Source organism: Epargyreus clarus, unplaced genomic scaffold, assembly GCF_041222505.1.
Source record: "Epargyreus clarus isolate Ecla_fem2 unplaced genomic scaffold, WU_Ecla_fem_2.2 ptg000004l, whole genome shotgun sequence".
Taxonomy (NCBI): domain Eukaryota; kingdom Metazoa; phylum Arthropoda; class Insecta; order Lepidoptera; family Hesperiidae; genus Epargyreus; species Epargyreus clarus.
In genome coordinates this window covers 5,567,208-5,594,896 of record NW_027332212.1, presented here as the reverse complement: position 1 = coordinate 5,594,896, position 27,689 = coordinate 5,567,208, and the positions used below count along the sequence as shown (strand labels likewise).

Below are 27,689 nucleotides of genomic sequence, written 5' to 3'. Positions count from 1 at the left end.
TCACGAGTATGTGAGTCACTTCCTAAGAGCAACGATGACAGAATATTATGTCACTTTCACTAGTTTTGTGGCAAGGATAATCCTACGAGGAAGAAGGGCGCCCCAGTTCGCATAATGAACTATATTGTGACGTGACCAAGTTAGTTCGTCATAGGAAACGCTAATTCATGTCATTTTACATTTAGAGCTTTGCGTCATATTCAAGCACTCTGAAAGCTCTCCGCTACATCACGACGCTTTGCATTTTATGAATTATATTATAAATTGCCTTAATTGTTTTAATCGTTTAATGACGTGCATTCAAGCAAACATCTATATACGTGAAATCTTCCTTTAAACTAATAGATTTATCATGAACTAACGCTAAAATACTAGTAAATACATTTGTAAGACATCACGGTAACGGTATTTTGAATGACTTTATTTGATTTGATACAATTTCCGTCTAATGGAATAAATTTTAGTCTCTTAAGTTTTTTTTTTATAATATAGGAATAGCAGACGAGCATGCAATCCACCTGATGGTAAGTGGCTACTGCCGCCTATGGACATCTGTAATCAATCCCAGATAGGATTAGATATTTCTAACTGAGGTCGGCCACAGATGCGCTGCTACCCCTGAGGACTAAACTGGAACGCCTCGTAAAAGTATATCTTACTTACCACATCCTTCAAAACGGAACACAACAGCGTCTAAAACTGCTGTTATTAGGCAGAAATAGGTGTGACGGTAGTGCCGCCGGATTCGAACCACAAAGGGTTCAACCACCTTCAACTTGTGAGTCTAGGTTTCAAATTACAGATTTGATAATTCAAAGTTATATGGTGATAAGAAACCTGTATGCGTTAAAGTTGTTTATAATTTTACAAGCTATACCTATGGAATCACAATCGATGATGACAATTTGCCACCTAATTATTTAATTGTGTAAATAATACACACTTCTAATTGCTAGTAAACGAGGTTTTTACCACCACGATCTGTACATATATTTGTAGAATCCCATAAACAAATTAAAGAATCACGGTCACACGTTTATTAACTATAATTGGTCGATAACCGAGAAGTTACGAATAATAAACGTTATGAAATAATTACCGACACAATACGATACATAAAACTTACTAATATTACGAAAAATACCTTTTGCAAAGTTAAAACAACCAACGGAATGCTTAAATTAAACTTCAATATGAAACTTGCATTAGATAGTTAATCATAACTCTACATTGATGTAACTTCTTTATTTCAGTACTCGACTGTAACAATGTCGTTTAGATTAACTATTTATATATTCCTTTATTACCTAGTGTGTGAAAATGTGATGAGTAGCAATGAGTTTTTTATTTATTAGTCAGGGTTATAGATGTATGATCACATCAGAGAAGCATGTGTGGAAGCGTCCACCTCGATAGGGCGACATTGCGGCATCTTCGCAGCGTCCGGGGAGCCGTGGGGTGCATATAAGATACGGACGAGGCCAGGGCGCGACACCAGTTGCCTTTCAGCACGCCTAAGGACACCATTGTCGTCCAAACAATTGTTCTGAGTGTGTGTGCATTGTGTTCTCTAACTTTACGGTGAGTTTTTGCGGCGAACATTTTTTTCCACAAAAAATATATATGTATGGATATAAATAAGTCATTGAGACAATAATTAAGTGAAAAAGGACATATCGTACTCACTGTCCGATTTCCACTTTTCTAAAACATTGCATGGAATTATACGTATTATGTTACAAATATTTATCGTAGGTATCAATGGAAAAAATCCGACAAAGCGAAATACTACTGTTTTCTGGGAGTAAATAACGTACAACAAAAAATGAAGTTTCTGAACAGGTGTTCGGATGCTTCAGTACTAGTTAACTGTAGGAAGTCATTCACAAAGTTAAATACGAGACAAAAAAATCGTGGGATTCTTTTATTCGAAAAAAACTGAATTATAAAGCACCTTCGTACGTAATTTTAAGTTTTTGTCAACTTATTTAAACAATGGGCACTAAGACTAACGATGGATAATAAATTTCGTTTAGTCCACATTAATTGTAACTCCTTATCATATATTTTATCAACATAGAGTGTTTCTTATTCACAACAAAAAAATTGAATTAATCATTTGAATATTAATCTAACTCATACTTTTAGAGTATGCGATGTATATACTTGTGGCTAAAAAGCTCCATATATTTCCGTTACGTGACACATTACAAGGACCGTTAGGTACCTATATCTATTTCGATGATTTACAAAATTATAATAATTTTAACCAGTTACCAAAAAGAGGATGTCAAATATTTTTTTCAATAGTTGTGCTAACACATTTTAGCACAATTATTGAAAAATCCTTCCGTCCAATTGTTTCCAAGAGCTTTAATTTAATTGAAATCTTTACTCTTATATGTGTTGTTAAAATTTTGAAAATATCATAATCATTATTATAATTCTATACAAGTATTCATGTAAGATATAGGTTTATAGAGGTATAAAAAAGTTTCAACTTGGTCCTACGCATCGAATCAGAGATCGGCTTTAGATCTGAAGTAATCTTGTATGGGATTTTAGCAAAGGGGTAATTTATCACCTTAATATTATTTGGAGCTTAGCAACTTAATGCAGCAAAATTAATGTTTAACTTTTTATATAGATTTATCACTAAGTCGTATAGAGGTTATTCAATCGAGACAGGAACATGGAAAGGGTTCCTAACTTTAATTTTTTTTAACAACCATTTTAATGAGTGGGACTAAATCTCTTTTTCAACAGGATTGCTACAGATCTTAACAAATTACATTAACGTGTCAGTTATCATTACGATTTTTGTCGCTTGCACAAATCGGAAAATCGATTGTTGTTCCCATTACCTTGTAAAACTCGTGTGAATCTAGATCACTATTTCTATATGAGTTATGGCATGGCGTTATCAGTAAAATTTCTTTGTCAACATTGAAATTAAAAATTGCAATGGGAGTAAAAAATAGACCTTTTAAATTAAATATTATATTACAATAGTATATGTAATATTTGACGGACTACAATTTCTACGTCACAATATAATTATAGTAAAATATAAATTCATGCAATATTATACAATAATTTAGACAAATGTTTAACCTGGGAGATATAACCGCCACATCTATTAGCAGCGTAAAAAGTTCATACACTTCAGGGAATGAGTATGGATGCCATCTGAATTAGATATGTAGCAACTATATCCGTCCTCAGGAACGCCTTTAATTCACTTCAGGTAGGACCCCCGTGGAATTGGTTATAGACGTTCGTGGCCGGTAGTGACCACTTACCATCAGGTAAACTGCACGCTCGTTTTTTATACTCGTAAATGTATACAAAATATATTTCTTAACGAGAGACGAACGATTCGATCAAACCGAAAATTTTTATCATACATTTTTTCGACGAAAATCGCACAATTATATTGGTCAAAGTCACAATACTTACTTTAAATTATCGCCTTATAATTTCCCATGTGGATAATCATTGAAAAGTTAAATGGTTTTTGCTAAAAACGTATTTGACTCTACACTTCATCATAGCAACATGTACTTAATGATAACGTATAATCGTGACCGTTAACAATAATTGCTAGTAGCTAGTAAATGTCAAACGATACTTAAATGGTTAACTGAAGATGCTACCTCTTAAATAGAGATACGACGTGTATCTTATACTATGTATACATATATGTATACAGTGCCTTTCAGTATAATACCTTTAAATGTTACTTAATATTACTCATTTCAATTATTTTCGTTCTAACATTATATTTTCATCAATATTTTGTTAGATAGTAACATAAAGTAATTCTCGAAAATGAATGTAGTAAGTAATAAAATTTTGTTTTTCATAAAAAAAAACAATTAACAGAGAAATATCCTGAATTAAACTCGTTCAATAACTTACGGGCTTGCATTTGCTTAGTAGAAACAAGTAATGTAATTATAGTAATGTAATGGTATATGGCTTACTGATTGTAACCGAGCGGATTTTCGCAATCAAGTTATTATTATTGATTATCATATTACAAAATGTTAGGAAAAACATGATATGGTGCGAGTTCACACGTCGGAACCACGATTGCGGTGCGACGCGGCCGCAAGACAAAGCAATTTCCCGCAGGATTCGATCACGCAAGGCCGCACTAATCTCAATTATTGGCATACCCAACGATGTTTTATGCAGATTGCAGCCTCCGATATTGCTGCTTTATTGTTTATTATAATTACATCGCCGCAACTTGCTATTGCCGGTTTTTAGGGTCTGATACTGATAGGGTCGCGCGTGTGACATGCAATTTTATTGAATGATCCATTACGTTAGAGCAATGTTGCTTATTTGTGCGTTTTGACTGGAAGATGGTGTTGTCTTTAATAGAATACTCTAAGTTTATTAATACTGAACAAATATAGTCTATTCAATATTTTAGCTTTTTCTTTCTTTAAACTCTTTTTAATCGCATATTTGCGATTATGCAATCTCATTGCGGTATTATAGGTATTAAAGGGACCTATTGCGTTACGTTTTAAATGTCGGATGTATAAAAGACGAATCAAACAACGATTTTTGCAATTACAAATTGCAAATTTGACCCTAAGTGAAACTACTTGAAAATTTTAAATTCTTATTAGGTACTTTGTATCCATTCTTTAATATAATCACGCGAAGTAATAATTTGGGTGTTTTTAATTGACTTTTACGTTCGCTTTAATGAAACTCAAATAATCAAGTATTGCTACTACTAATAAATCATATAAATCTTTGTTCTATATTTTTATCGTTCACATAAAAATTTTGATGGCGGTCGAAGCAATATAGTCTCTACATCTTTAACATGGAAAATGTTCACCACTACATCTTCATATGGTCTTCTAGACATACTTATACCTATGCGACCTCTATATTCATGATCTTGCAAGGATGCACGGCATACTTCGCTAAATAAACAACAATTACTTCGAGTTACAACAATTATGAAACCATGCTAAGCCGTGATGAATGCTCATAAATGACACGTTACCCACCATTGAAATTCCCATCAATTAACCGTGACATTCTTTCAATTACAATGTCACTTACCAATTACGAAATACTTTTGTCTCCTTTTAAACAATTTGTATCTAATCGATGTAATATCATTATTTGTTTAATAAAAGTAATTTATAGGTACCTTACATTATTACAATGCATGCATTATTTATTATTTTATTTATTTACATTATTATTATACATGCATAATTTTATCAATTATCTCGCATTTCTTGTTATATAATATTTATTGTGTATTTGTTTAATTAGCAAATATATTTTTCTTGATATGTTACGACGCTACTTTTACTGTTAATATATTTATATAGAGCCCTCTGAGATACTACCGTTGGAGAATAATAGTTAAAAACCAATAAACGCAATAGATGTGCACTTTCCTTATTCGACTATTTAAATTAAAACTTTGATGACATTATTAAAACAAGGTTAATGAATAATGATCATTAAAGTACTTTTATGCGACCAGCCACACCTCTGTACATGTCTCTACATGGATTTAAGACATATGTTTCTAGGCTCATCGTTACTTAGGTAAAGCTAGCTTCATTACGGCCATGGCTAAATCCTTCTAATGCTAATGAAGAAGCTTAAAAACCATACTGAATAAAAATAAAATCTATATAGTTTGAGGCGATTTTAAAATATTTCATTTAGCATGTCACCAAAGAAGTAAGAAAATAACTAGAGTTGTATGTTATTGCAAGAACAATTGTATATAAAATGGGTGTATATAATTTTAGCATTTTTAATAATCCTACTTATAATAATTTATTTCTTAATATTCGCTGCGTCATATTATTTTAGCAAATGAACGTATACATGGATGGTAACAAACGTGTTTGTAAAATAAATAAGGTTTCCGTTTACGGGCATTCAAGGGGGACGTCTGTATACGTAGCCAAGCCTGATTAGAATAGTAGAGTTACGAGTGTTAATCCATTTTACTAATATATACCGTAAATTACAAATATCGAATAATTATTTGAAATATACACAAGTTTATCGCCTATAATATAGTATTGATTTCAAAACGTGTAAACAGTCTGTCATTAAGTTTTGAGCGTCAAAAGTTAGTGTTAAAATTGGGCAACATTGAAATATGTTAGACTAAACGTGTAAGCCTGAACTAAGGCTTAATTTATTTAGTAACATATGCATTCAAAGATCCCAAGCAAGCTTGACTACACACAGAGGTCACCACTTATCATTAACCTTCGGGTCGAATATTCAAAACAAAGGATTCGAGTTGCACGTTTCGTAAGCCTGTAGCTGTACGGTCTCTGAACTTATTTTATTGTACTCTAGGACCTATGTCGCGCGCTAACTTGTATTTCTATACGTGGGCTAACGTTTATCAGCGATAACAATATTCATTGTTTTAATCATGCCGCGGAAAAGTGCAGCACATACGGGTGTGTAAAATTGAAATATAATTGTTATGTTGCTTATGTATACAATTTTTAATACAAATTAAAGTATATCAAACTAAGTAATATAAATATTAAATTGTCACTTTATGTAGACAATAATTGGCAATAAATATAAAATTTATTATTAGAAATGGGCGTTAGTTATTGTATATAGGTATTTGTATTGTAGTATATGAATATGATATTCTTTGTGTAAACAGATACAGGTAACATAATATTCTACAAGTTAATCTTAGAAATAAATCTTGTAGATACCTAATGTTTTTATTTTATATATGTGATTAATAATAATAAGGCATATTCAGCTAATGTAAAATATGTCCTACTGACTATAGCGACCTCAGGATTACCTACGAAGAATTAAAATTATTCAAAGCAGGAGAAAAATAATAAAAATAATAATCATAATTTAAGTATTTGTATTTATACATACAAATATTCTACTTATATATTTTTTATTTCTTCTCAATTTTGTTTTCAATTTATCGTAACTTTAGTAACATTATGTTAATACGAATTTTATAGATGGCGTCAATAAAGTGGATCGCGTGCGCGCTTGTGTTGGTGTGCGTCAGTATACGACAAACGATAGCTGCGCCCGCGCCTCAAGAGGAATATCCGCCCATGCCAGTAAGTTTATTTTCAATTTTTTTTTTAATAATATATAGAAGTAGCAGACAATCATGCAGTCAATCTGATGGTAAGAGGCTAATGCCGCCCATGGACATCTGTAATCAACCCCAGATACGATTAGATATTCCTACCTGAGGTCGGCCACAGATGCGCCGCTAACACTGAGGATTAAGCTGGAACGCCGCGGAAAAAAATGTCTCCCTTTTAACCAAGCCTTTCAATAAAAAAGAATGTTTCCCCTTCAAACAAGAGCACAGCAGCGCTTAACACTACTGTTATTAGGCAGATATTGGTGTGGCGGTGGTGCCGTCGGTCGAACCACAAATGGTTCTAGCGTCTTTAATCTTTCAATACTAAAGTCGTAAATTATTTGGGAGTTTACCATCAGCCATAGTAAAGCTGTGATGGGTGAAATATTGAAATAGCGACTACCTAAGTAAGTAAGGAACTCCACAACAGGAGTTCTATTTGAAATCGATCACAGATTCTTTGTCATTCCTACTAGAATAAAATGGTCACCTCATATGTCAGTCAGCCGGTAAGCACATCCTTCCATCGAGACGCAAAATTGTTTTATCTTAGTAATGGGTGGTCAGACCCCTCTTGGTACCTCCCCAGTACCAAGAGGGGTCTGGGTCCAAACATACTGACTGTACCACATTTCACATGTTCAGCCACAATAGTTTATCAACGTTTAATGCTTTTACTTTGCGTGTTTCTTCCACAAGAGCAAATGATCACGCCTGGATCTCTATTTGGAGCTTATACAGTTGTTATATAAGAATATTGTGTACAATTGTAGACATAACGATACAAGTTGTAAGTCTTCAGGCTGAGACAATAATATGAAAATTACAGTTTCCTTGGATTAATTACAGACCTATTAGTCTTATACTTAATTGCAAGGCGTTATTCATTCATAGTGCACTAATCCGGTACGTTTGCTCGTGGTGCCGCTATCGAAACCATCAGTAACCAGCCATTATGCTAACCATGTGAATATTCGCAGCTCGAACACACTAATTGGCAGCAATTGCGTTCAAACGGCTTTGTGAGCGTTCCAACGTTTTATCACAACCCGATCAAGATTATAAAAACCTAATTGAATCACATTGCGTACGCGGGACGCACATTTTAGATATATAAATATAATGAAGTATGCTTAATATAATAAACAGATTCCATAAATTGTTTCTTAATAATAAAGTTCTTCATCATAAATTTATTATTGTTCTTGCTGAGCTATGGTTTTTTCTCAGAGCGAGAAGGCTTAAACACGCGAATAGGTTGAATTCGCACATTCTGATAAACGTTTTTTTACTTAGCTCCCACGCAAATAGATTTCCTGGCGATCTTTTCCTTCCCCGTGAATGATGTTAAGTAATTTCTAATATGAGTAACTTCCAATACACAGAGTTGAGTTGAGTTCCTCAGAAAACGAGTCCCAAATTCAAACCACCGTGCTATAAGTTGATATTTAAAGAAGTTCTTTCTATAGAATAAAATAATGTTTGAGTATTTGGTGAATAAGGTTTTCTCTGTGGCTTGCGGTCAACCGCACTCTCACCTAACCTTGCTTAGGCAATGCCCTGTTTAGGGCTCGTTTTAAAAAGGTCCAGGTTTTACTTAATATATTGAGAAATATAGATATTGAAAAAGTAAATAATAAGGTAAAAGAGCAACTTTTAGAAATTAAGATGGGCCTTATTTGTAAGACTTTGTCGCATACATAAGCAACTGGCTGTAGTTTCAAAATGATGCATTAGAGTATATTACAGAGTTTCAGAAATATCTACTATTTAACATTAATAGATTACACATTATTATAATTAAAGTTGTAAGTAAGAAACCATAAAATTCGATTGCATGAAAAGGAATGCAAAATTGTAAGTTTTGAAAGTTTACTAGTAAGCAGTTAATAATAAACCGAGATTATAGCCTGTAAATAAAGCCTCTGCTCCTCTTGAAAATAAAATAATTAAGAAAAAATCAAGCTGTAGTTATAAGCTGATCCCAATAATCCTAAAGGTATGTAAGTACATACCTTTGTATATAAATAACTTAAAACATTAAACAATTCTTCTGGGACAGTTGATAACTCAATTTGTTAAACAAGGTAATACTCGTATTATAGAATAATGCTGATAGCATTGTAAAACGCTCTCTTTAACTTAAAGATAAGAATACCGACATCACTAGTAAGACACATAACTGTATTAAAATAAACACAATGGACTTTACAAAGAATTTCGTTAAATTCTCATGTAATATGCGTAAATTATTGTTACTTCAAACAATTATTAGTGAGAAAATTTATTTTTGTTACTTCACGATACCGTCGCTGGCGGCCTTAGACACGCATGAATGGTGAAACATTAATTACCGTAAGACAAACTTAACGTGCAATTATAACTAATAGTTTAATTTGACACGACCTTAAACCTTTGCTTGACTTTACTTGACTTACTGATTGTATGAAATATGTATTTTTTTAGTGAAATATGTGAAGTTTTATAAGACTATTGTTTATGAGAGTAAACGAGTGTGCGGTGTAGAGCATACGTGGAATCACTTATTTAGTTTTTGGCTATGATTACAGCGAATATACTCGGTACTATTTATTCAGGCTAATCTTGTAAACATATATTTTTTTAGTTTACTCCTTAAGAAACGATTTGAGTTATAAGGCCCGGTACGGAAATTTTATGAGGAGTAAAATCAAGTGTAACACGAAAAGTTGAGGCGTAACGGAAACCAAAATATGAATCAAGAGTGCTTTTATTAATTTAAAATACAGTAAGTTCAAATCCCATATGAAAGTAATTATTACAATAAAAATAATTAGCAATATATAAAACATTAAAACGTCATTAACTAATTTGTTTACATTTTTGCATAAATTAAGTTATAGGTTTGATCATTTATAAACACTGTGAAAAATATGAACATTGGCGCCATAATATGATTATCAATCTTTTATGAACGTTTTTAAAGAAGAGTAACATATAAAATCAGTAAGCAATTGAATAAGATATAATATTAGCAAAATAAGTTTTTAACATAAAGAGGCTTTTGTAAGTTACTGATATATTAATTTAACTTATAAAAATGGATGCATTATTGATCAGCACCATCTATCAACGATAAACGGGCAAAATCAAAACAGTATTATTTAATATTTATTACAGAATTATTGCTAATGAATTATGTTCAAAATAAGTTATATAAAATTAGCAATACGTTTTAAATGAATTCTAGAATTATAAAACATTCAGAAACAATCCAAATTACATATAATAACATGTTTATTGAGTCTCATATAAATTTCATCCGTAAATTGCAACAAGGATATTTTATAGATGGCAAAGAAATTATAATTATTAAGGTTTAAGTTATAAAACGTTTAACATTGTTTTAAATATAAATAATTATATTATATTAAAATTTACTTTAATATAAATAATTATATTAAGTTACCATTATAATATTTGGAACCAAAATACATAGACTGATAAACTTGCAAACTTACAATTTATAAAACTTGCCACTAGATGGCGCTATTTTATATTATTTTGTAACATACTTTATGTAATACGCATTATTGAAGTAATATAAATAATCCGAATAATTACAGATATATGTTTGTTTCTCTTATCATTTTAGCAGATGCGTTCATTTACCTACCCTTTTTTCTATTCGATATATATCATAATTATCATTCGTAAGGAGTAAACTCCAATCGTGCGTCGTAGCTGACACACACACACTTTTTTATGGCAGATTCACGATAAGATAGAGGACCTTGCAGTTCTACTTTTTAAAAAACAAGGGAACTTTGAGCGCCGCGAGAGCAAAGTTAGCTAACTGGTAATTTTCTCATGGTCACTGTCGTGAGGTCATTTGCAAAACCATAAGTCGAGCTTTTTACAACAAATGTTCGGATCGTTCACTAAAATCCATAGAATTATTATATGCTATTTATAGGTACTCAAATCCCCTGCACTAGGATTTATTGTATCGTGATTGCTATGGACCTAAAGATACACAAACTCTTAATAGAATCCAGCAAAGAAATTTAAATAGATGATTAACATTTCTGCTTGAGTAGGGGATCGATTCTAGAAGCCACTGAATGTCAAACCATTCTAGTGATCGCTTCGTCAGTCATCACTTGACAATCCTATATGATGCATAACAACTGCGAAGTATTTAACTTAATTGAATCATCTTATTTTCCAGTACGAGTACAAATACGACGTGGAAGACCCAGAAAAGACACTCTACTTCGGCGCGAACGAATCCGGCGACGCTCAAGGCAAAGTCATCGGCGGTTACAAGGTCCTCCTACCCGATGGGCGCCTAATGACTGTTGAGTACACAGTCGAGGGAGACAGTGGCTTCGTACCCAAGATTAGCTTTGAGAACAACGCCAATCCCTTCTCAGGAAAGTAGAGGAATATAAACGTTCAAATTTGTGGCCTGATTGCGTGATATTTTGTATATAAGAAACACGATTCTCATTGTTAAGTAATGGAAAGATACTTGAAAAGTGATAAGAGTTAGTATTTAAAAGATTGGAGTCAAAAGTATAACATACAATTTTAGATAAAATGTTTGTAAGTATAGTTCTGTGTTTAATACAAATTCAGACACGCCTTGTATTTATAATCAATCTCAACCAATTTTTGCCTAACCAAGTTCAAAAACTGTCAGTTTTTGCCAAGAAAAATTGTCAAATTTCGAACTTTAGTAGACAAAAGTTGGTAAAGAGAGATTATTCTTAATGGACAATAGAATTTTGGTAACGTAGTTAATTATGTTATACTAGCAATTGGATTTATTGGTAAAGTTTATAAATGTATAAAAAAGTAGGAATATCAATAACTTGTGTTCAAATTTCATGGTATTTTTTAAGATTATTAACAAATAACAATTTGAAGTTACCAGATCTGTGATTGAATTAATCTACCAGGCCATCTTTGCCATTATTATAGTAAGGAACTATAGTACCTTCTTAGTTTGAGTTCATAATCACTATATTGTGATATTATTCATTTAGCATAGTGGTCTTACTGTGTATACATTTTATAAATAAATATTTTTATATTAACAATTTATAGTTTTACTTTGTAACCCTTTCATCTTTAAGGATAATAATAGATACATAAAGTAATGTTATTTACTAAGTTGACCAAAATTAAGGAGGTTTCTAAAACAGTGAGTGGAAATAATGGTAGAAAATTTAAGCAATAATTAATGTTAAAATAAAGGAAACATCTCTCAATAACTTCTTCACGTTATTCAGAAGTTGTAGAAGTGTTGGTAGTTTGATAATAAATTAGATATAAATTAAATATAATTATTACAACAATTAATTGAATATATTGCACAAAATATTTAAAATATTATGCATATCAAGATATATAATTATTAATGTCGAACGCATAATATTAAACTTGTTTTAGATTTTCCTCTACAACTATTTAATTTGCTTTGTAGTAAGTCATTTTATATCGTTTATTCGAATATATAGAAAAGTACTAGAAATAAAAACTATTTTATATTTTAACAAAAATGATGTACTTACCTTATCCGCCATACGTGTCATAATAACAGCGGTGGCTTCAGTATCGAATTGCGGTCTACCAGCGCGACCAACCATTTGGAGAATTGTACTGATACTGTACTCCTGAAAATATACAAATATATGTAATATTTATGTGGTTGAAGTAGAAAACAACACACTATGATCCAATCCATCTGATCTTAGGTAGTAAGTAGGTATAATTATGTGTGACCAACATGTTAGTAGGTACCTACAATTTTTTATCATAAGTCATACTCATAATATACCACCCTTAGTGGTTCTACTCTAAAGGAACCACTATCACGCTTATTTCTGCATTATAATAGCAATGTTAAACGCGCCTTAAATGCTCTAATTTTTAAGTGTTTATGTTGAGTGTGTTTTTAATAATTATTACGAGGCAATCCTTGATTCTCAAATGTATCTGCGCATCTGTGGCTGACTTTAGGTAAAATTTCAAAAATAAAGTTCCGATATTTACATAAAATATGATCTTATTTGTTAGAGCAACGTGGAATAATTTTGACTAGATACTATCCTTCATATTATGAGAGTAAATTTGTAGCTGGAATAATTCTAAGTAAATGATAATGGTCATTCAAGAAATTGATTAAAATTAACACCATTAGAAAAAATAGTATTAGAGGATTGATCATTACAAACTTGACAATGACGCTAACAAGTGAAATTTTAACAATACCGTAACAAATCTTTTGAAATCAAACACACGGATTTGCTGAACACGGTAGCCGATTAAGTACCTGATAAGCTCCGTTCACGTATTGCTGCGTATTTTTGATTATCACTAGATGTGCTGGTAGGTTGACGCCCATTGCTGAAATAAATTGTAGTTATTTCGTAAACCAATAAGAAAAAAGGGGGGTGTGTTTTTATGTACCATGTAAGAAGTTATACTTCTTCAACTTATAATAATAAAAAAGAGTGCATTAGATGGGTATCTCACGCAAGAAGTAAAACTATTACGTAACGATTTTCGCTGTCGGTTTTTGTAAAAAATCACAAAAGAAGCATAACTTCAAAAATATATGAATAACACAAAAATTGCCAAAAAATACCTTATTTCAAGCGTTCTTTAGTTACCTATCACTTTAAAAGAAATAACCTTTCATCTCTTTAAAACCTTTATTAATCTGTCTGTCTAATAATGTTGTCTTTTAAACCGTTTAAATTTGCTACAACTAGTAAAGGTCAAGATTCATTTCCTATGTTTTTTTCTTTGTTAAATTTATAATTACGTTATAATTTATAATTAAGTTAAGTATGTGTTCATACGAGTAATTTTAGATCAAGAATTAAAGTTCCGTCTGTATTCAAACAGTTATCACCCTGGCTATTCTATGAAATAAGATAGTTATATAAAACAGTGAACCCTATAAATATAGTTAATACATATACATACACATGTACATATAAAGCAGAAAATGATGTCACGAGATTCGTGAAAGCTATGTCAAATCTGTTTAAAGGAAACGTAAAGCGTATTCTGGGAATGATAGCACAATCTTGGGTTCGGCAATTATCGTCGAACGATCGTATGTCACGTTGTTCCACTGTTATCCGAACATCGCTAGGTTCATACCGACATGAGGTTAAAGACATGTGCGATTTTGATACAGAATCCCACTTAAACGGTTTAGCATACTGTACCTATCTCGCGATCTTCGAGGAAGCTTGTGAACACTTGGGAAGATGATTTCTCTTCATATTATGCAATTTATGGGTGGGATATACAATAACAAAATATTTAATTCTAAGTGTGTAATACTGAATTGAAACTCGACTATTTGATCAATGACGAAGCTTTAGATATATCGGCGAGGGGAAAATAAAAGGTGTAATTTCCTACGCAATTTAAGGTAAGCATGAAAACATTAAAGAGATGTACATTAAAGAGATTACTTTTTTTTTACTTACTATTCACCTTGTTGTTTCAGTCTAGAAATCTTTATAACTGTACCAACCTCCAAGAAAAGAGTAAGCCTGCTTAAATAGAAAGCTAGACAAGTTGCTATTCTAGAGAGCTTAGTTGTAACTTAGAATTATTCTTATACTTATTTATTTCACCCTTATGTGTTTGATAAGACTACTCTACTTTTGGCAGCTTTTTCACATTCTTACTAAGTATAACTAATTTCTAAAATTTCTCGAATACTCGATGGTAATATCAATGACAACCAGTATGAAATGAGAATTGTTTACATACCTAGTGTGGTCGTCGTGATAAGTATTGGCAAATCTCTGTTCCTGAACGCCTGCTCTATATTCAACCGTTCCTCAAACAGCAAACCAGCGTGATGGCATCCCACACCGTTCAAGATTAAAGTCTAAAGTAAAATAGTGGTTTGGAAAATAATGTTTTTTTTTAAGATTTGAGTTGCAATCGAGTTTATAAGCCACCCGATGGAAAGTGGTCATTGCCGCCCATGGACATCTATAACCAACTTCATATACATAGAACAGAATCTACCCGAAGCCGATCATATTCGTTTCCAGTCCTGAAGACTTAGATGGTCAACTCATATCCAGCAACTACCTTTTTTTTATAACATAGAAGTGGCAGACTAGCAATGAAATTTACCTGATGGTAACTGGCTACTGCCGTGCAAGGACATCTGTAATCTACCACAGATGTGCCGCTACCCCTCAGAACTTAGCTGGAATGCCTCGAAAAAGTACGTCTCCCTTACCACACCCTTCAAACCAGAACACAGCAGCGCTTAACACTACTGTTAGGTGGCGGTGGTGCCGCCGGAGTCGAACCACAGAGGTTTCTACCATATTTCAAACGAAACCCAAAACTGCATCATGTTAGAAATGGGTATCGGTGGTAAATTTCCGGTCGAAGCAGATTAGCTCTATCGCCTTTTGATATGTAACAATGTAATCATGAAAACCTTGAAAAATAATTAAGTTCACTGAATAGCCCATTTTTGTGTTCATGGCTAATTAGCTTTGCAGCGATAGATAACATTTGAAATCTTTCACCATCGTTTTACTAACAATAGCCTATTTCGGAGCCAAGGATTTTAATCAAATCTTGTGCAGATTTTAAATGTTAGTGTAAAATAATGTTTTTAGTATAGAGCTTTTACTTTTGCACTATGTATAATGAATTTACCAGTAATTCGAGTAGAGTTCCAAATTTTGGATGGTTAAATAAAGAAGAAACTTAAAAATACATTTTTGGACTAAATTACATACAATTTCATATATTTACTTATGTACCTAGGACGATAATTTTGTAGATAATGTCTTACCTGCAATTTCTTGTTCTTGAGTGTAGAAGCTAATGCCGTTAGTTTAGCTTTCTGTTCGGGATTAAAGCTAACAGTTATTTCTCGCGATAGAGTCTCTGCTGTTAAAGCGACACTTTTTCGAGTATTGCAGAATATCTAAAACCGTTATTTAGTTTCAATAAAGTAACTCTATCCTAAATAAATAAATACTTTTTTTATATGAAATACAAATAAATTAAACTGGACCTCTTTAAGCGCATTTAAAAATACAGAACCTTAACATGAAACACAGAATTTGCCTCTAGAACTGAAACACAAAAGGTTCTACCACTTTCAAAATTAATAAATTATAAGTCAACATTTTTGTTGCAAAATTTCATTCTTAACAACAAAAACATAAATTTCATAAAAAAAAATATGTATTTAGTTTCAATTAATGTATACTACCAGTGTAGGCTTTCCATTATGATATTTTTGGATGATCGGCCATAATTTGTAGTTGAGGATAATATCAAATTTGAAAATGCTGGTGCCTGCTGGACACGAATAACCTTCTACAACTCGTTTGAGTTTCACTGGTCGGCATTCGTCACCAAATCTATCAAAAAGTAATTTGATTTATTGTAATAGGCAAGTAAGAAGACTATGGGTCAAAGGAAAGCACCTTGATGTATGCCAATAAGTAGGCAACAAAATCTTATAGAAAGCATACATAAACATAGATATGACAACTTGGTTAATTGTATGTTAGGATAAATTACAATATCGTAATGAATTGTCGATATTGTATTTTTAATAAATGAGAAAAGTTTATAAAAAGTATCAAAGCAGTATCTAATGCTCGACAATGTTCGATTACGTAAAAAAATAATTAATTATTATTTTTTTTTCACAAAAATATTTAAGGAGTTTTTATTGGTAACCAACAATAGCAATTATTTTTCTTAATTATTGATAAGCTAACATAATCCAATTATATATGTATGGATAGATGTTTTTTTAAATTTCTAACTTAATTATTTTGTAAGTACGAACTTGTAGTAAACTGCTGGTTTTTCAGCCGTGCCGAGCCACTGAGCAACGTCTTCAGGATTGTTCACCGTGGCTGAAACCGCTACGAATCTTATTCGGGGACCAGCAGTAGTTATTTCTTCTCTCCCTTCATTATTTTGATACTGTCTTTTCAGCTGTTCTATACGATGGGCGGATTTTACCGAAGACTAAGTTAAGCAAAAATATTAATAATTAGGATTAGGAATAAAATACGATACAAATATATTTCACGTAAGTTGAAAGTTCTTTTACTCTTATAAATACTTTCTTAATATTTTGTATACCACAATTTCAATTTTTTATTATTTCATCAAGTTGCATTAACTTAGAAGTAGGTTTATTTATTTTACATGTTGTATTTATTTCGTTCTATGTAATGAATGATGAAAAATAAATAAAAACTTGTGTAGAGGGTTGAAAGAATCTTCAAATTAGATATGTACCTGTTACTATTAAAACTAACATACTTCTTTTAATTTAAAATTAAAAATATATTATTACTTCAATAGTCTTCATCCTGCTAACAACAGCTTCTAACACAGGTCCGCGTACATCATCATTTAGGATGTGAACCTCGTCTATCAAGAATAACTTGACCACTTCCACAAGACCCCTGTGATCCCTCCATCTCCGTGTTAACATGTCCCATTTCTCTGGCGTCGTTATTATTATCCTATGTATCAGAGTAACTATTTCAGTAATGAAATTATATTATGTAGATATGTTGAGTAGATTTAGTTTTAATTATATACTAAAGTACTAAGTTAGCACTAAGTTTTAGATTTATCACAAGGGTTTGAGACTGTTTTTTTTTTGAATAATAGATAACTACACTGGCCTAAGAAGATATTTTCAAGCATTTGTATGCATGAGTGTATGTACATGTACTACAGTGTACATGTATGTATTTGTAACTGCTAGTAACAATCTCAAGTCTCGTATTTTAAAGTACTGTAAAGGTTAAGTCGACTATCATTAGTTTTTTTTTCACCTGATGACCGCAAATTACGTTTTTTTCTGAATTCAGTAGGTATATGATGGTTATAGAAATATTCTATAATTTATGTTTAAAAAAAAAATATTTCCAATTATACTAACCGATAGGGTTTCAGCTGAGGGAACTCCACGTTCGTATCCCCAGTAACTTCAATACAGAATAAGCCTAATCTTGTGAATTTTGGATACCATTCTGTCAGTCTTTCTGTACATAATGCTTTAACAGGAGCCACTATAAAATGTAATAATACGTATTCGTTGTTTAATATCCTGTTATAGTATATTTTACGTTAGCACTACTTCTAGGCACACCTATTTCTTTTAGGAGAAAGATCTGCAAGGATCTTTCAACTATGAAGCAGTTTTGGGAATTCGTAACTTTCAATTTAGGAATTAAATAAATCAGAAAAAGGAAAGGTTTGTTAGAAATAGGTGTGGCAGTGGCATCAGTCGAACTAAGAACAATTTTACAAAAGTTTATAGCATGAACTCTTATATATAAAATGATAATTCTATGAACCTAACTGTATATAATTTTGAAGTCTTCTGTGTAGTTTTTGTCTTCCATGTCCATCAATAGTTGCACTATAGCCATTTCGAACACAACGGTCTTACCGGATCCGGTGGGCGCACACACTGCCATAGATTTATCTGTAATTATCTCATTTATATTTAAGTGAATATTTTATTTACACATTACGACATTATAATGCTAAAACTACTATAAGCATTTTATCATTAGGAAATAATTAGATGATGTTGTATTATTATGAGAATTTTATGAAAACCTTTTAGGCACGTTAATGAAGGACTCCCAAAAATAGTTATCAGAACAGGTATTAATTAATTTCTATTAACATAGACATCCAGAAATATCGTCTGGCATATAATTGTGTATTCAATAGTAACGAATTAAAGAATAACCTGAATATAGTGCATCTTCAATCACACGAGACTGCACCAGATTAAAATATGGATATGTAAATATATTTCGGTATTTGGGATCTGGAAAGATATGATAAATAAGCGTTTTTTATGATAACGCGATAATTTGATAGATATTTTTAAAATTATAAAACAGAAGCAAATTTTGATATGACGGTAGTGCTGTCGCATTTGTAGAGATTTCATGTCCTTGTAAATTTACTTACACAACAAAATTGACTTAGCTTCGAAAACAAGATATTGAAGCATACTAAATTATAGTGATTACGTAGGATACTCATTTTAGGTATTTCGAATTACCCATATGCAGTAGATAAATATAAATCGTGTTAATTGCCTACGTCCGAAAGTTTATAAACAATCTTCGATGAATACCTACGTCCATGATAACCTCCACTTATTTAGCAAAGTGCATATCAACAATATATATTATCAGAGTCGTAACTACGAAATGAAAAACACTTACACAACTGCAAATTAGGGTGCTAATATAATACGGTCTATTCTACCCGCCGTCTATCGCCGCCTGTTGATAACGACTAACGATCTTATATTAGAGCCCTTAGTACCTATTAACCTACTGCAGTACCTACTGCAATCATCGACTGCAATGCAATCTTCCGCAAGACATTGTTTTTCTTATGTTGGTCTGGAAGATCTTTGGACTAGACCATTACAATATACCCTAATAAATTAAATGTTAAAACTGAAAAGAAAAAAATATTACCTATTTCTTGAATACTTCGAAATTCACCCTGTTGTCCTGTATGTTTAGCGGGCCGTATACCTTGTGCATCATTCTTATGAATATTTCTGTCCTCACTCTCTAAACTTTGAGAGGAGGGCAATGAAATTGGTTGTGAGTTGCCTATTATGTCATCACCCAGTGAATCTGCAAAATTAGCACTTAAAAAACGTTTTTAAAAAAGTTAGAAAACGTATAATTTATTTAAATTTTATAATAGGTACATATTATTTACATTTCTGGCATAAAACTCATTATTGGCACTTAATAATTATGATATTTTCATTTCATAGCAATATTCGTTCAAATCAAGTTTCCCGGGCGATCATTCAATAATAAGCTTATATTTCCCGCCATTTACTGCGACCATTAACAAATATATTCATCACTTTCATTATGAATAAGATTATCAAATCATTCTGCCAAAAAACATTTATTGTTAAGATTCGCATACAGAGGAAGAAAAGCGTAGTCCAACTTATATTAAGTGGTTACTGCCATCCATAGATATATCTTAGAGAAAAACATTATTTACCAGTATAAATCAACCTTATCCAATATTCTGAACAATCGATTTATGATTTCATCGATTTTAATATCGAAATGTGACATAAACAACACTGTTCAGATCCGTCAGCCGTCTAATCTCATTCATATCTCGATCTGTCATTCAACATTCCCGTCATTACAAAACATTTTTTGGGAACATTTTCCTCCTATTTTTATTTCGCGTAGTATTCGAATGATATTGTGTTTTACTTAAAATTAAGAAATAAACTAAAATGTAAATGTCCATTTTCATAGCAATTTCTTTTTGTACATACATTTTCCAAGAATTTAATAGTGATCTCAATTCCAGGGAATCTCTGAGGGATTACGAAAATGCTGACACCGTGAGTATTGATACTTTGATGCTAGAAGAAATAATTCAAGGGGAGAGAACGAAAGAATTATCAGAATTAAACACGTTATGTGATAAAGTGAGTTTCCTGCATTCGAGCTTGCTGTACTACAGAAATGCGAAGTCCAAAATGGGTGCTGTGTGCTACGACGCGTGGAAAACCCTGGTTAAGAAGATAGGTGGATCCCCAAATACTTGGAAAGACCTTGGTTATCTTCTGGGAATTGCCCAAGATGATTTAAATGTAAGTGGATATTATTAGATATTTTTTACAACTTTTTCCTCTTAATTCTGTTATTGCGTTTGATAAATTCTGCTGTAAACAAAGGCCTTATAAACATACTTCGTTTATGTTTTTAACATATTTTTTATGAGTAAAAATAACTTGTTAATAACAATATATGTGTAATATTAATTAAAATTGTTATTATTAAAAGAAAAACCCAAGTGGTTAAAAATAATTAACTGAAAAGGGAAAATAGCATTTAGCCTATAGGCATATACTTGGCATATGCTCTGTGGGTGTGCCAAAGAATAGGACAAACATATATAGACTCAAAAACATTACCCTCTGCACTCAGGTAAAAATATTAAATACAAATAGTTGGTATGATTATAAAGTCTTTTCATATAATACATATATTTCCAGTACATCGCAAATTCTGTAAAGGATGATCCAGCTGACATGGTCCTGAAGGTGTTCATGCAAAATGAGAAAGCAACTCTCGACAAGATAGTGAATGTATTAATTGAAATGCAAAGGTATGATATACTAAAGGCAATAGAAGAACCTTTCTGTGACTTATCTCAGTGCTTCAGCAAGGATGACAGTGGCTATCAAAGTGAAAGGAGCGATGGACAAAGGGAAATTATCACGTTTACTAAAAATCTTGCCAGTGACCTCCCACCTGCGTTAAGTAAAAAATACATTATTAGTGATAAAGACTCAAAAAGGAATTGTCTGAGACCACCTTTAAAAACTGATATTGAAAAGATAGAAAATGGTTACCCAATTTTGTTCCTAACATATGCTGCAGATGGATTAGATACAGCACTGAATGTTCAAGAGTATGTTAATAATTGGGATGATACTCCTGTCTCGGTCATAACACTTAGCAACAAGAGAGATGAAGTATATCAGAATCCTGAGAAGTTTATACGAGAATATTTTGAAAAGGTAAATAGAACAAATATTTTTCATACTTTAGTATTGTGGCATAAATACAATTCATTTCATAGTGATTGAGACTGATTTACATATTATTATGAAACCTCCATCTTACCTCTAAGTAGGTAATGTATTTGATTTGTTTGAGGTAGAACTTCTTTTCCTCCTTTTTTTTATAAATAGGAGTAGCAGGTGAGCATACAGTACATCTGATGGTAAGTGGCTACTACTGCCCATGGACATCTGTAATCAACCCCAGATAGTATCAGATATTTCTACCTGAGGTCAGGCACAGATGCTCCGTCACCCTTCAAACCAGAACACTGCTGTTATGAACCAGAAATAGGTGTGGCGGAACACTGCTGTTATGATGCAGAAATAGGTGTGGCGGAGGTGCTGCTGGAGTCGAACCACAAAGTATTCTACCACCTCCTCTTCTTATAAAAGATTTTAGGATGTACATGTTCAGACAAATAAATTTCGTTAGCAACCTATGTGATAAAGTTTGTTAAGTTATCAGAAGTTCACTTGATTTATGTTTTTATTTATTAATATGTTTTAATTTTTATTTCAGGCTGATTTTATAGTACCAATTATAACCTCGGGATATATAAACCAAATAAGATCACACACACCCCAGGTGCCCAGTACAAATGACAACTTGGATTTTAAATATGTCAATTTCATTTACAATCTAATTGTTAATCATTATATTCATGCCACCGGATGCCTCAATGAGAAAGTAAGAAGTGTACTACCACTTAATGCTAATGTAGATGTACTAAGGGAAATCACTATGTATCCAGACTTATTGCCTTGGACTTATGAGGGAAATTTTGATGAACATTTTAAAGCTTTCTTGAGCAAAGATAGTTCCTTATAGACTATTTTATTTATAACCATAATTTAAATGAATTTGCTGTTATTTTGTAAGTCTCCCATATCAATTAAATGTAAATTAGTTAGGTAAATTACTTAATAATTCCTACAATGTACACAGTAGTGTGTTTTACATTGCAATTTATTAATTATTCTGTGAATACTCTTACTGCTATGTTACCTACTAATTATATAGCTAAACTATAATTACTTTCTAGTGCTATATGGATATGGTCCAATTACTCTAATTACCTTTATACATAATTTAAATGTATACAATCTTGTGATATATAAGATTTCCTAGGGATGCATGATTTAATTTTTTACTGTTTTATTTAGATGCTAAAATCATTTCAGATTAATTATATTTAAGGAAAAAGTATTATACTATGGCATCTAAACCATTGGTGCCCATGTAAAGATATTTTTACATTTTACAGAACTTTTAACATGTAAATACAATTTAAGAATGTTATAATCTATTTTAGTAAAATTTGTGTAGATAATTATATTGTTTCTATTGTTTATAATTTAAAAGGTATATTTTACTTGCCATATTATGTGCTCATCATTTCTTATGTGTTATATACTTGTTTAATGAAGGGGCTAAACATTTGTATTGTAATAAATAATAATAATTATATGATTTGTTGTTGGTCTTTACCCTTTAGTTTATATATTGCAGATTATCATAACATTTATTGTACACATCTTGAATGGAATTGTAGGTTATTAACGTAATAAATAAAACCCGCGCGCGATAACTTGAGACCTGACCTTGTTGAATATGCGGTTTCTTTAATGATTAAATTAATATGGCCATATTTAAATAGCATTATACTGTTACATTACTTTCTCTATTATACAAATCTATTAAAAATCGAATACTAGAATTTTTGGTTGTCTACAAACACGATGCCATAATTTCCCACAGTCATTTAACAAGTTATCACATAAAAGTTACATCACATACATTTTATAAATAAAAATCAGTTTTAATGACCATATATTTATTAACTCTTAAATATTATCTTTAACCAAAATGATACAGTAAATATTATAGCATATAAATACTCGTAATACTCATCAACATAATAGCAGCAACTTACATGAAATACATTTTAAAAAGCTTTGAATATTAGTCTAATATAGTAACTCCATAAAGAAGGAGTATGTAAAGAAACATTATAGAAATTAGTCTTTGAAACACACCTTTTAAAAATGTTATTCTATGTACTTAGTGTTGATATTGTCACTGAAAAGGCTAAAAGTCTAACACGCAAAGAAGCCCCTATGCATGTTAAACTTAGCTTTCCAGTAACTTTCCAGTTTCCAGAACAAGAAAAAAGATGTTTTATTTACTAATACTTAGCAAAAACTTTACAACTAATACTTAGCAAGGAAATTAAATTAAAGTAGACACAAGATTTCAGTGCATGGAACTTAATATTTGGTGTAGTAAAGGGATTTGTCTACTTAATCTTTGTGAGTGTCATTTTACTCATCAGATTTATGCTCTTCATCATTTGCTTCGTCGGCTGTACTGACATCATTGACGTCAATGCCTGTGTCATCATTGCCACAGTTTTGCAGCTCCTCCTGGAATTAGATTGAATTTGTTATTGTAAAGTTTTCAGTTTATATTTTTTTTACCAGATTAAAGTAGATAATGAACATGAGACCTGATAGTAAGTGGTTAGTCCCAACAACATCTGCACCCAATTCAATGTAGGTTTTACTTCAAGCGGGTTACATGTGTTGCCAATTCTAACTCTAATTCTAAATAATATGATGGTCACCAATGTAAGATAGCTGTTATACACATTTCAACATTTTGTAAGCGAGACGGTTGTTATAGCACAGACAACAGGTAGATAGACATCATATGCTTAGTAATAGGGCTTCTTCCTAAATTGAACCCAAAGGAGAATACTCTGAACTTGTATTTTAGAACTTACCTTGAATACTTCTATAAAGCTGTTAGCCTCCTCAAGCATTACTTTGTACTTGGCATTCTCTTCTTTCAAAGCATCAATTTCTTGCTTGAGTTTTTCATTCTCCTCCAATGTTTCTTCTAGTGCCTTCCTGCAGAATAAGGTATGTGTGGTTCAGCTGTGTTCTCATCATTACCCTTATGTTATGTAGCAGATTGACAAATATTTGTATTTTACGTAATGGTGTTCCATGAGTGATAGCGCAGTGGTTAGAATCTAGGCCTCTTAATATGGTAGTGGATGGAACCTAGGCTGTGATTTCCAAGTTATATGCCTAATACACATCAGAAATTAAATATCACTTGCTAAAACAGTGAAGGACAGTATTGTGATGAAATCTACGTATTTGAGAGTTTTAAGCTTTCTAGGATGTGTGAAGTCTACCCAAACTGTTCTTCACTTGGCCACTACACATGACATGCATACATTAAAACCAGCAGCTTTAACATTTCACAACTTATCAACATTAACTAACCAAGCATCTCTAATATGTCAACTTTAACTACATTAAAAGCTCACTTACCAGGATAATATCTCGTATGAGAACTAATTAAAAATGTAAAATACATTAAAGTAAATTTTTAATGTAATTATTTCAATAATTTATAATATCATTGAACTTTACCAGACTGATAATAAAACTATTAAAGTATTTACAATTTTCTTATAGACAATGTTATCTAGTCATGTGTTTACAGTTTTCTAATTAACAATATTATCAATTTACAATTTAAGTGTTACTCACTGGCGTTTCTCCGAAAGTATTTTCCAATAGCTCTCAGAGGCTCCTTTAGGGTTTGTGAGATCCTCAGCGGTGACTTTGTTGGTGAAATTCGCTTGCGTCTCCTTGGATTGTACAATCTTTCTCTTTACTTCCACCTCGCTAGAACACAAATTAGTTTATCATATCAGTTTCTTAAGTTTATTTACATGTTGGTGTATAGAACACAGTAATAATAATGTATATTATGCAGTTTTAGAAATTGATTTATACTAACACCGGCGAATCCAAACTTATTTGATGTTTTAAATTCTTTGACGGTCTACCCACTAAATTTTCACGATCGGTAGCCGTGTGTTGTAGAGTTTTTAACGACCTCCTTGTTTTCGGCATGTCCTGTAAACAAAAATATTACGACTACTTTAGTTTCTACAACACATTGTTATGAACAAATTCGTAAGAAACGTAACAGAACCTGCTCTTGGTCGCTCATGGTAGAGCTTTGAAGTGGTTAGAAACTTATAAAAAATATATGTTAGAGGAATTTACCACACTTGTAAATATCGTCTAAGAAAAATAAACAAGCAACTCCACGAAATAGATAGGTTTCCCAGACGAAACACAGCACCGAAGATTCACCCGCCAAAATTAACGCCGCAAAGGTTGTCAATGTCACATTGTCAACTGTCAAATGTTCGTATCATTTTAATAGACAATTTAACGTAGCCTTAGATTCCCTGCTTTCTATTTTATTATATCCTTTTTCATTTCATAATTAGAAATTAAATGATTAATCAATATAGTTAAAGACTAAAAAAATAAAAATGTAATTTCCTTAAAAGTTATAAACATCATATTTTATAAGAGAAATAGTTTTTAAAAAATGAAGGTTACATAAAAAATATATCTAAATAGGGAATATGCACATTTTTATTTCATTATTTTAAACCACTTATCACGTCGTTTTAACACAGTAAAAAATATAAACAATTTTATTAATGTTTGAAATAGTTTTTTAAAAATTATTTAAAGTATCAATAAAATTTGACACATTTGAACGCCGCCATTTTACGCGCTGTTTGAATGATGTCACGTAGCGTGATTTGTATTGATATTGATGATAACTGTATGCATATAAAGTTATTATTTAACGTTTTCAGGTTTCATCGCTATTTACATCATGGGAAGGCTAAATTGGTTATTTAGCTTTATAAATATTTCCTAGAGTTATTGTGCAAAACCACTACTATAAATACATTATATAGTTTTTTTTCTGTTGCAAACGATGCGAAAATACGAAAAAAGTGGTGCATGATTATAGGAAACAGATAAAGTATCTACATTTGCATTTACAAACAATAATTTTAGGTAAATAATTTTAAAATATTGCATTGATCAGCTACTTCGTTAGGTACTTATCGACTTCTACATAAAACACTATCATTTGAAACAAACAAAATGCATTATAATCTATTACAATATTATAAAGATGGATTTATTAGGGCGCACGTGCGTCGCGTCATGAGTATCTTTTTTGAAACGTTCCTAGCAAACTTTATACTTAAGTTAGAGGCATGCTTTTTTTAGTGTTTGAAAGGTAATATGGCGTAGAATTTCATTAAATAATAAAAATAAAATAAAAAGCCTAGATTATTTTGAGTAAATTCACGATTACTGAAATTTAACCTAAAAAAATTGCTTTCTTCACACTAATCTGACTATTTTTTTCTGGGAAGATAAACTTTTTGTTTTTTATTTTTCATGGATCAGTACGGCCTATAATTGGCATTCATTGTAATTTTTGTTTGAACATGATAACTCTTTTAGTTCAAAAGTTATAGCGATTTATTTACTTTAGGTGCACAATTCCCAAAAAAAAACTTCAAAGGGTCGTAAAACCCAAAATAAAATATATTTTTTTTGTCGACAAAATGCGGTTTAATTTTACCTGTTTCAATATGTGCACTTTATGGAGATTCACCCTGTATAATCCGATTGTGCTATGACAAAACTACTTTAAATCATTGTTCTTGATTATTCTTAATAATACTATGTAGAAAAATCGCACTAGGTAATAAATAACACTTCAGGGATATACACAAAAACAATTTTTCTCTCAAACAGTTTGAATATCGACGCCGATAAACGTCGTAACACGCTATGTGACGTCATCTTTCGATTCAACCAATGGGAATGCGTTTTGCAAATTTGAATTTTTTGCAAGTTTTAAACAATTTAATACGAAATAAAGAAAAAATAATAGTTTAGATGTAATTTCAGGACCGTAACGTACCGAGGAAAAAAATAACAAGTAAA

At 31.6% G+C, this 27,689-nt stretch overlaps 4 protein-coding genes across 5 annotated transcripts in view; 2 read left to right on the top strand and 2 right to left on the bottom strand.

Moving 5' to 3' along the window:
* LOC140757124 (probable ATP-dependent DNA helicase HFM1) overlaps nucleotides 1-18,671 on the bottom strand; it is a 37,111-nt gene extending 18,440 nt beyond the window's left edge. Inside the window, exons 1-9 of the mRNA XM_073092660.1 lie at nucleotides 18,546-18,671; nucleotides 18,123-18,252; nucleotides 17,526-17,697; nucleotides 17,007-17,191; nucleotides 16,419-16,569; nucleotides 15,993-16,127; nucleotides 14,939-15,059; nucleotides 13,476-13,549; nucleotides 12,715-12,816 (exon numbers count right to left, since the gene is read on the bottom strand). Coding sequence (XP_072948761.1) covers nucleotides 12,715-12,816; nucleotides 13,476-13,549; nucleotides 14,939-15,059; nucleotides 15,993-16,127; nucleotides 16,419-16,569; nucleotides 17,007-17,191; nucleotides 17,526-17,697; nucleotides 18,123-18,252; nucleotides 18,546-18,663 — 1,188 coding nt within the window. The 5' untranslated portion in view covers nucleotides 18,664-18,671. The remainder of the gene's footprint in view (nucleotides 1-12,714; nucleotides 12,817-13,475; nucleotides 13,550-14,938; nucleotides 15,060-15,992; nucleotides 16,128-16,418; nucleotides 16,570-17,006; nucleotides 17,192-17,525; nucleotides 17,698-18,122; nucleotides 18,253-18,545) is intronic.
* On the top strand, nucleotides 1,422-12,240 carry CPH5 (cuticular protein hypothetical 5). The gene is made up of 3 exons (XM_073092700.1): nucleotides 1,422-1,581; nucleotides 7,020-7,124; nucleotides 11,367-12,240. The coding sequence occupies exons 2-3, from the start codon at nucleotides 7,020-7,022 to the stop codon at nucleotides 11,577-11,579; spliced, it is 318 nt and encodes a 105-aa protein (XP_072948801.1). The 5' UTR covers nucleotides 1,422-1,581; the 3' UTR covers nucleotides 11,580-12,240.
* A 1,681-nt stretch (nucleotides 18,672-20,352) lies between the features above and the next one.
* On the top strand, nucleotides 20,353-23,301 carry LOC140757323 (uncharacterized). The gene is made up of 4 exons (XM_073092983.1): nucleotides 20,353-20,494; nucleotides 20,570-20,855; nucleotides 21,261-21,788; nucleotides 22,354-23,301. Coding segments are annotated over exons 1-4 (1,125 nt in total). The 5' UTR covers nucleotides 20,353-20,492; the 3' UTR covers nucleotides 22,663-23,301.
* A 705-nt stretch (nucleotides 23,302-24,006) lies between these two features.
* Nucleotides 24,007-26,056, bottom strand: geminin (geminin DNA replication inhibitor). Of its 2 annotated transcripts, none has more exons than XM_073092982.1 (5): nucleotides 25,923-26,056; nucleotides 25,651-25,769; nucleotides 25,398-25,535; nucleotides 24,617-24,743; nucleotides 24,007-24,257 (listed from the first exon to the last, which is right to left on the bottom strand). In XM_073092982.1, the coding sequence occupies exons 2-5, from the start codon at nucleotides 25,764-25,766 to the stop codon at nucleotides 24,156-24,158; spliced, it is 483 nt and encodes a 160-aa protein (XP_072949083.1). In that variant the 5' UTR covers nucleotides 25,767-25,769; nucleotides 25,923-26,056; the 3' UTR covers nucleotides 24,007-24,155. The 2 variants fall into 2 exon arrangements, with proteins under 2 accessions (XP_072949083.1, XP_072949082.1); XM_073092981.1 differs by having other exon boundaries at nucleotides 25,849-26,041.
* Nucleotides 26,057-27,689: the final 1,633 nt, after the last annotated feature.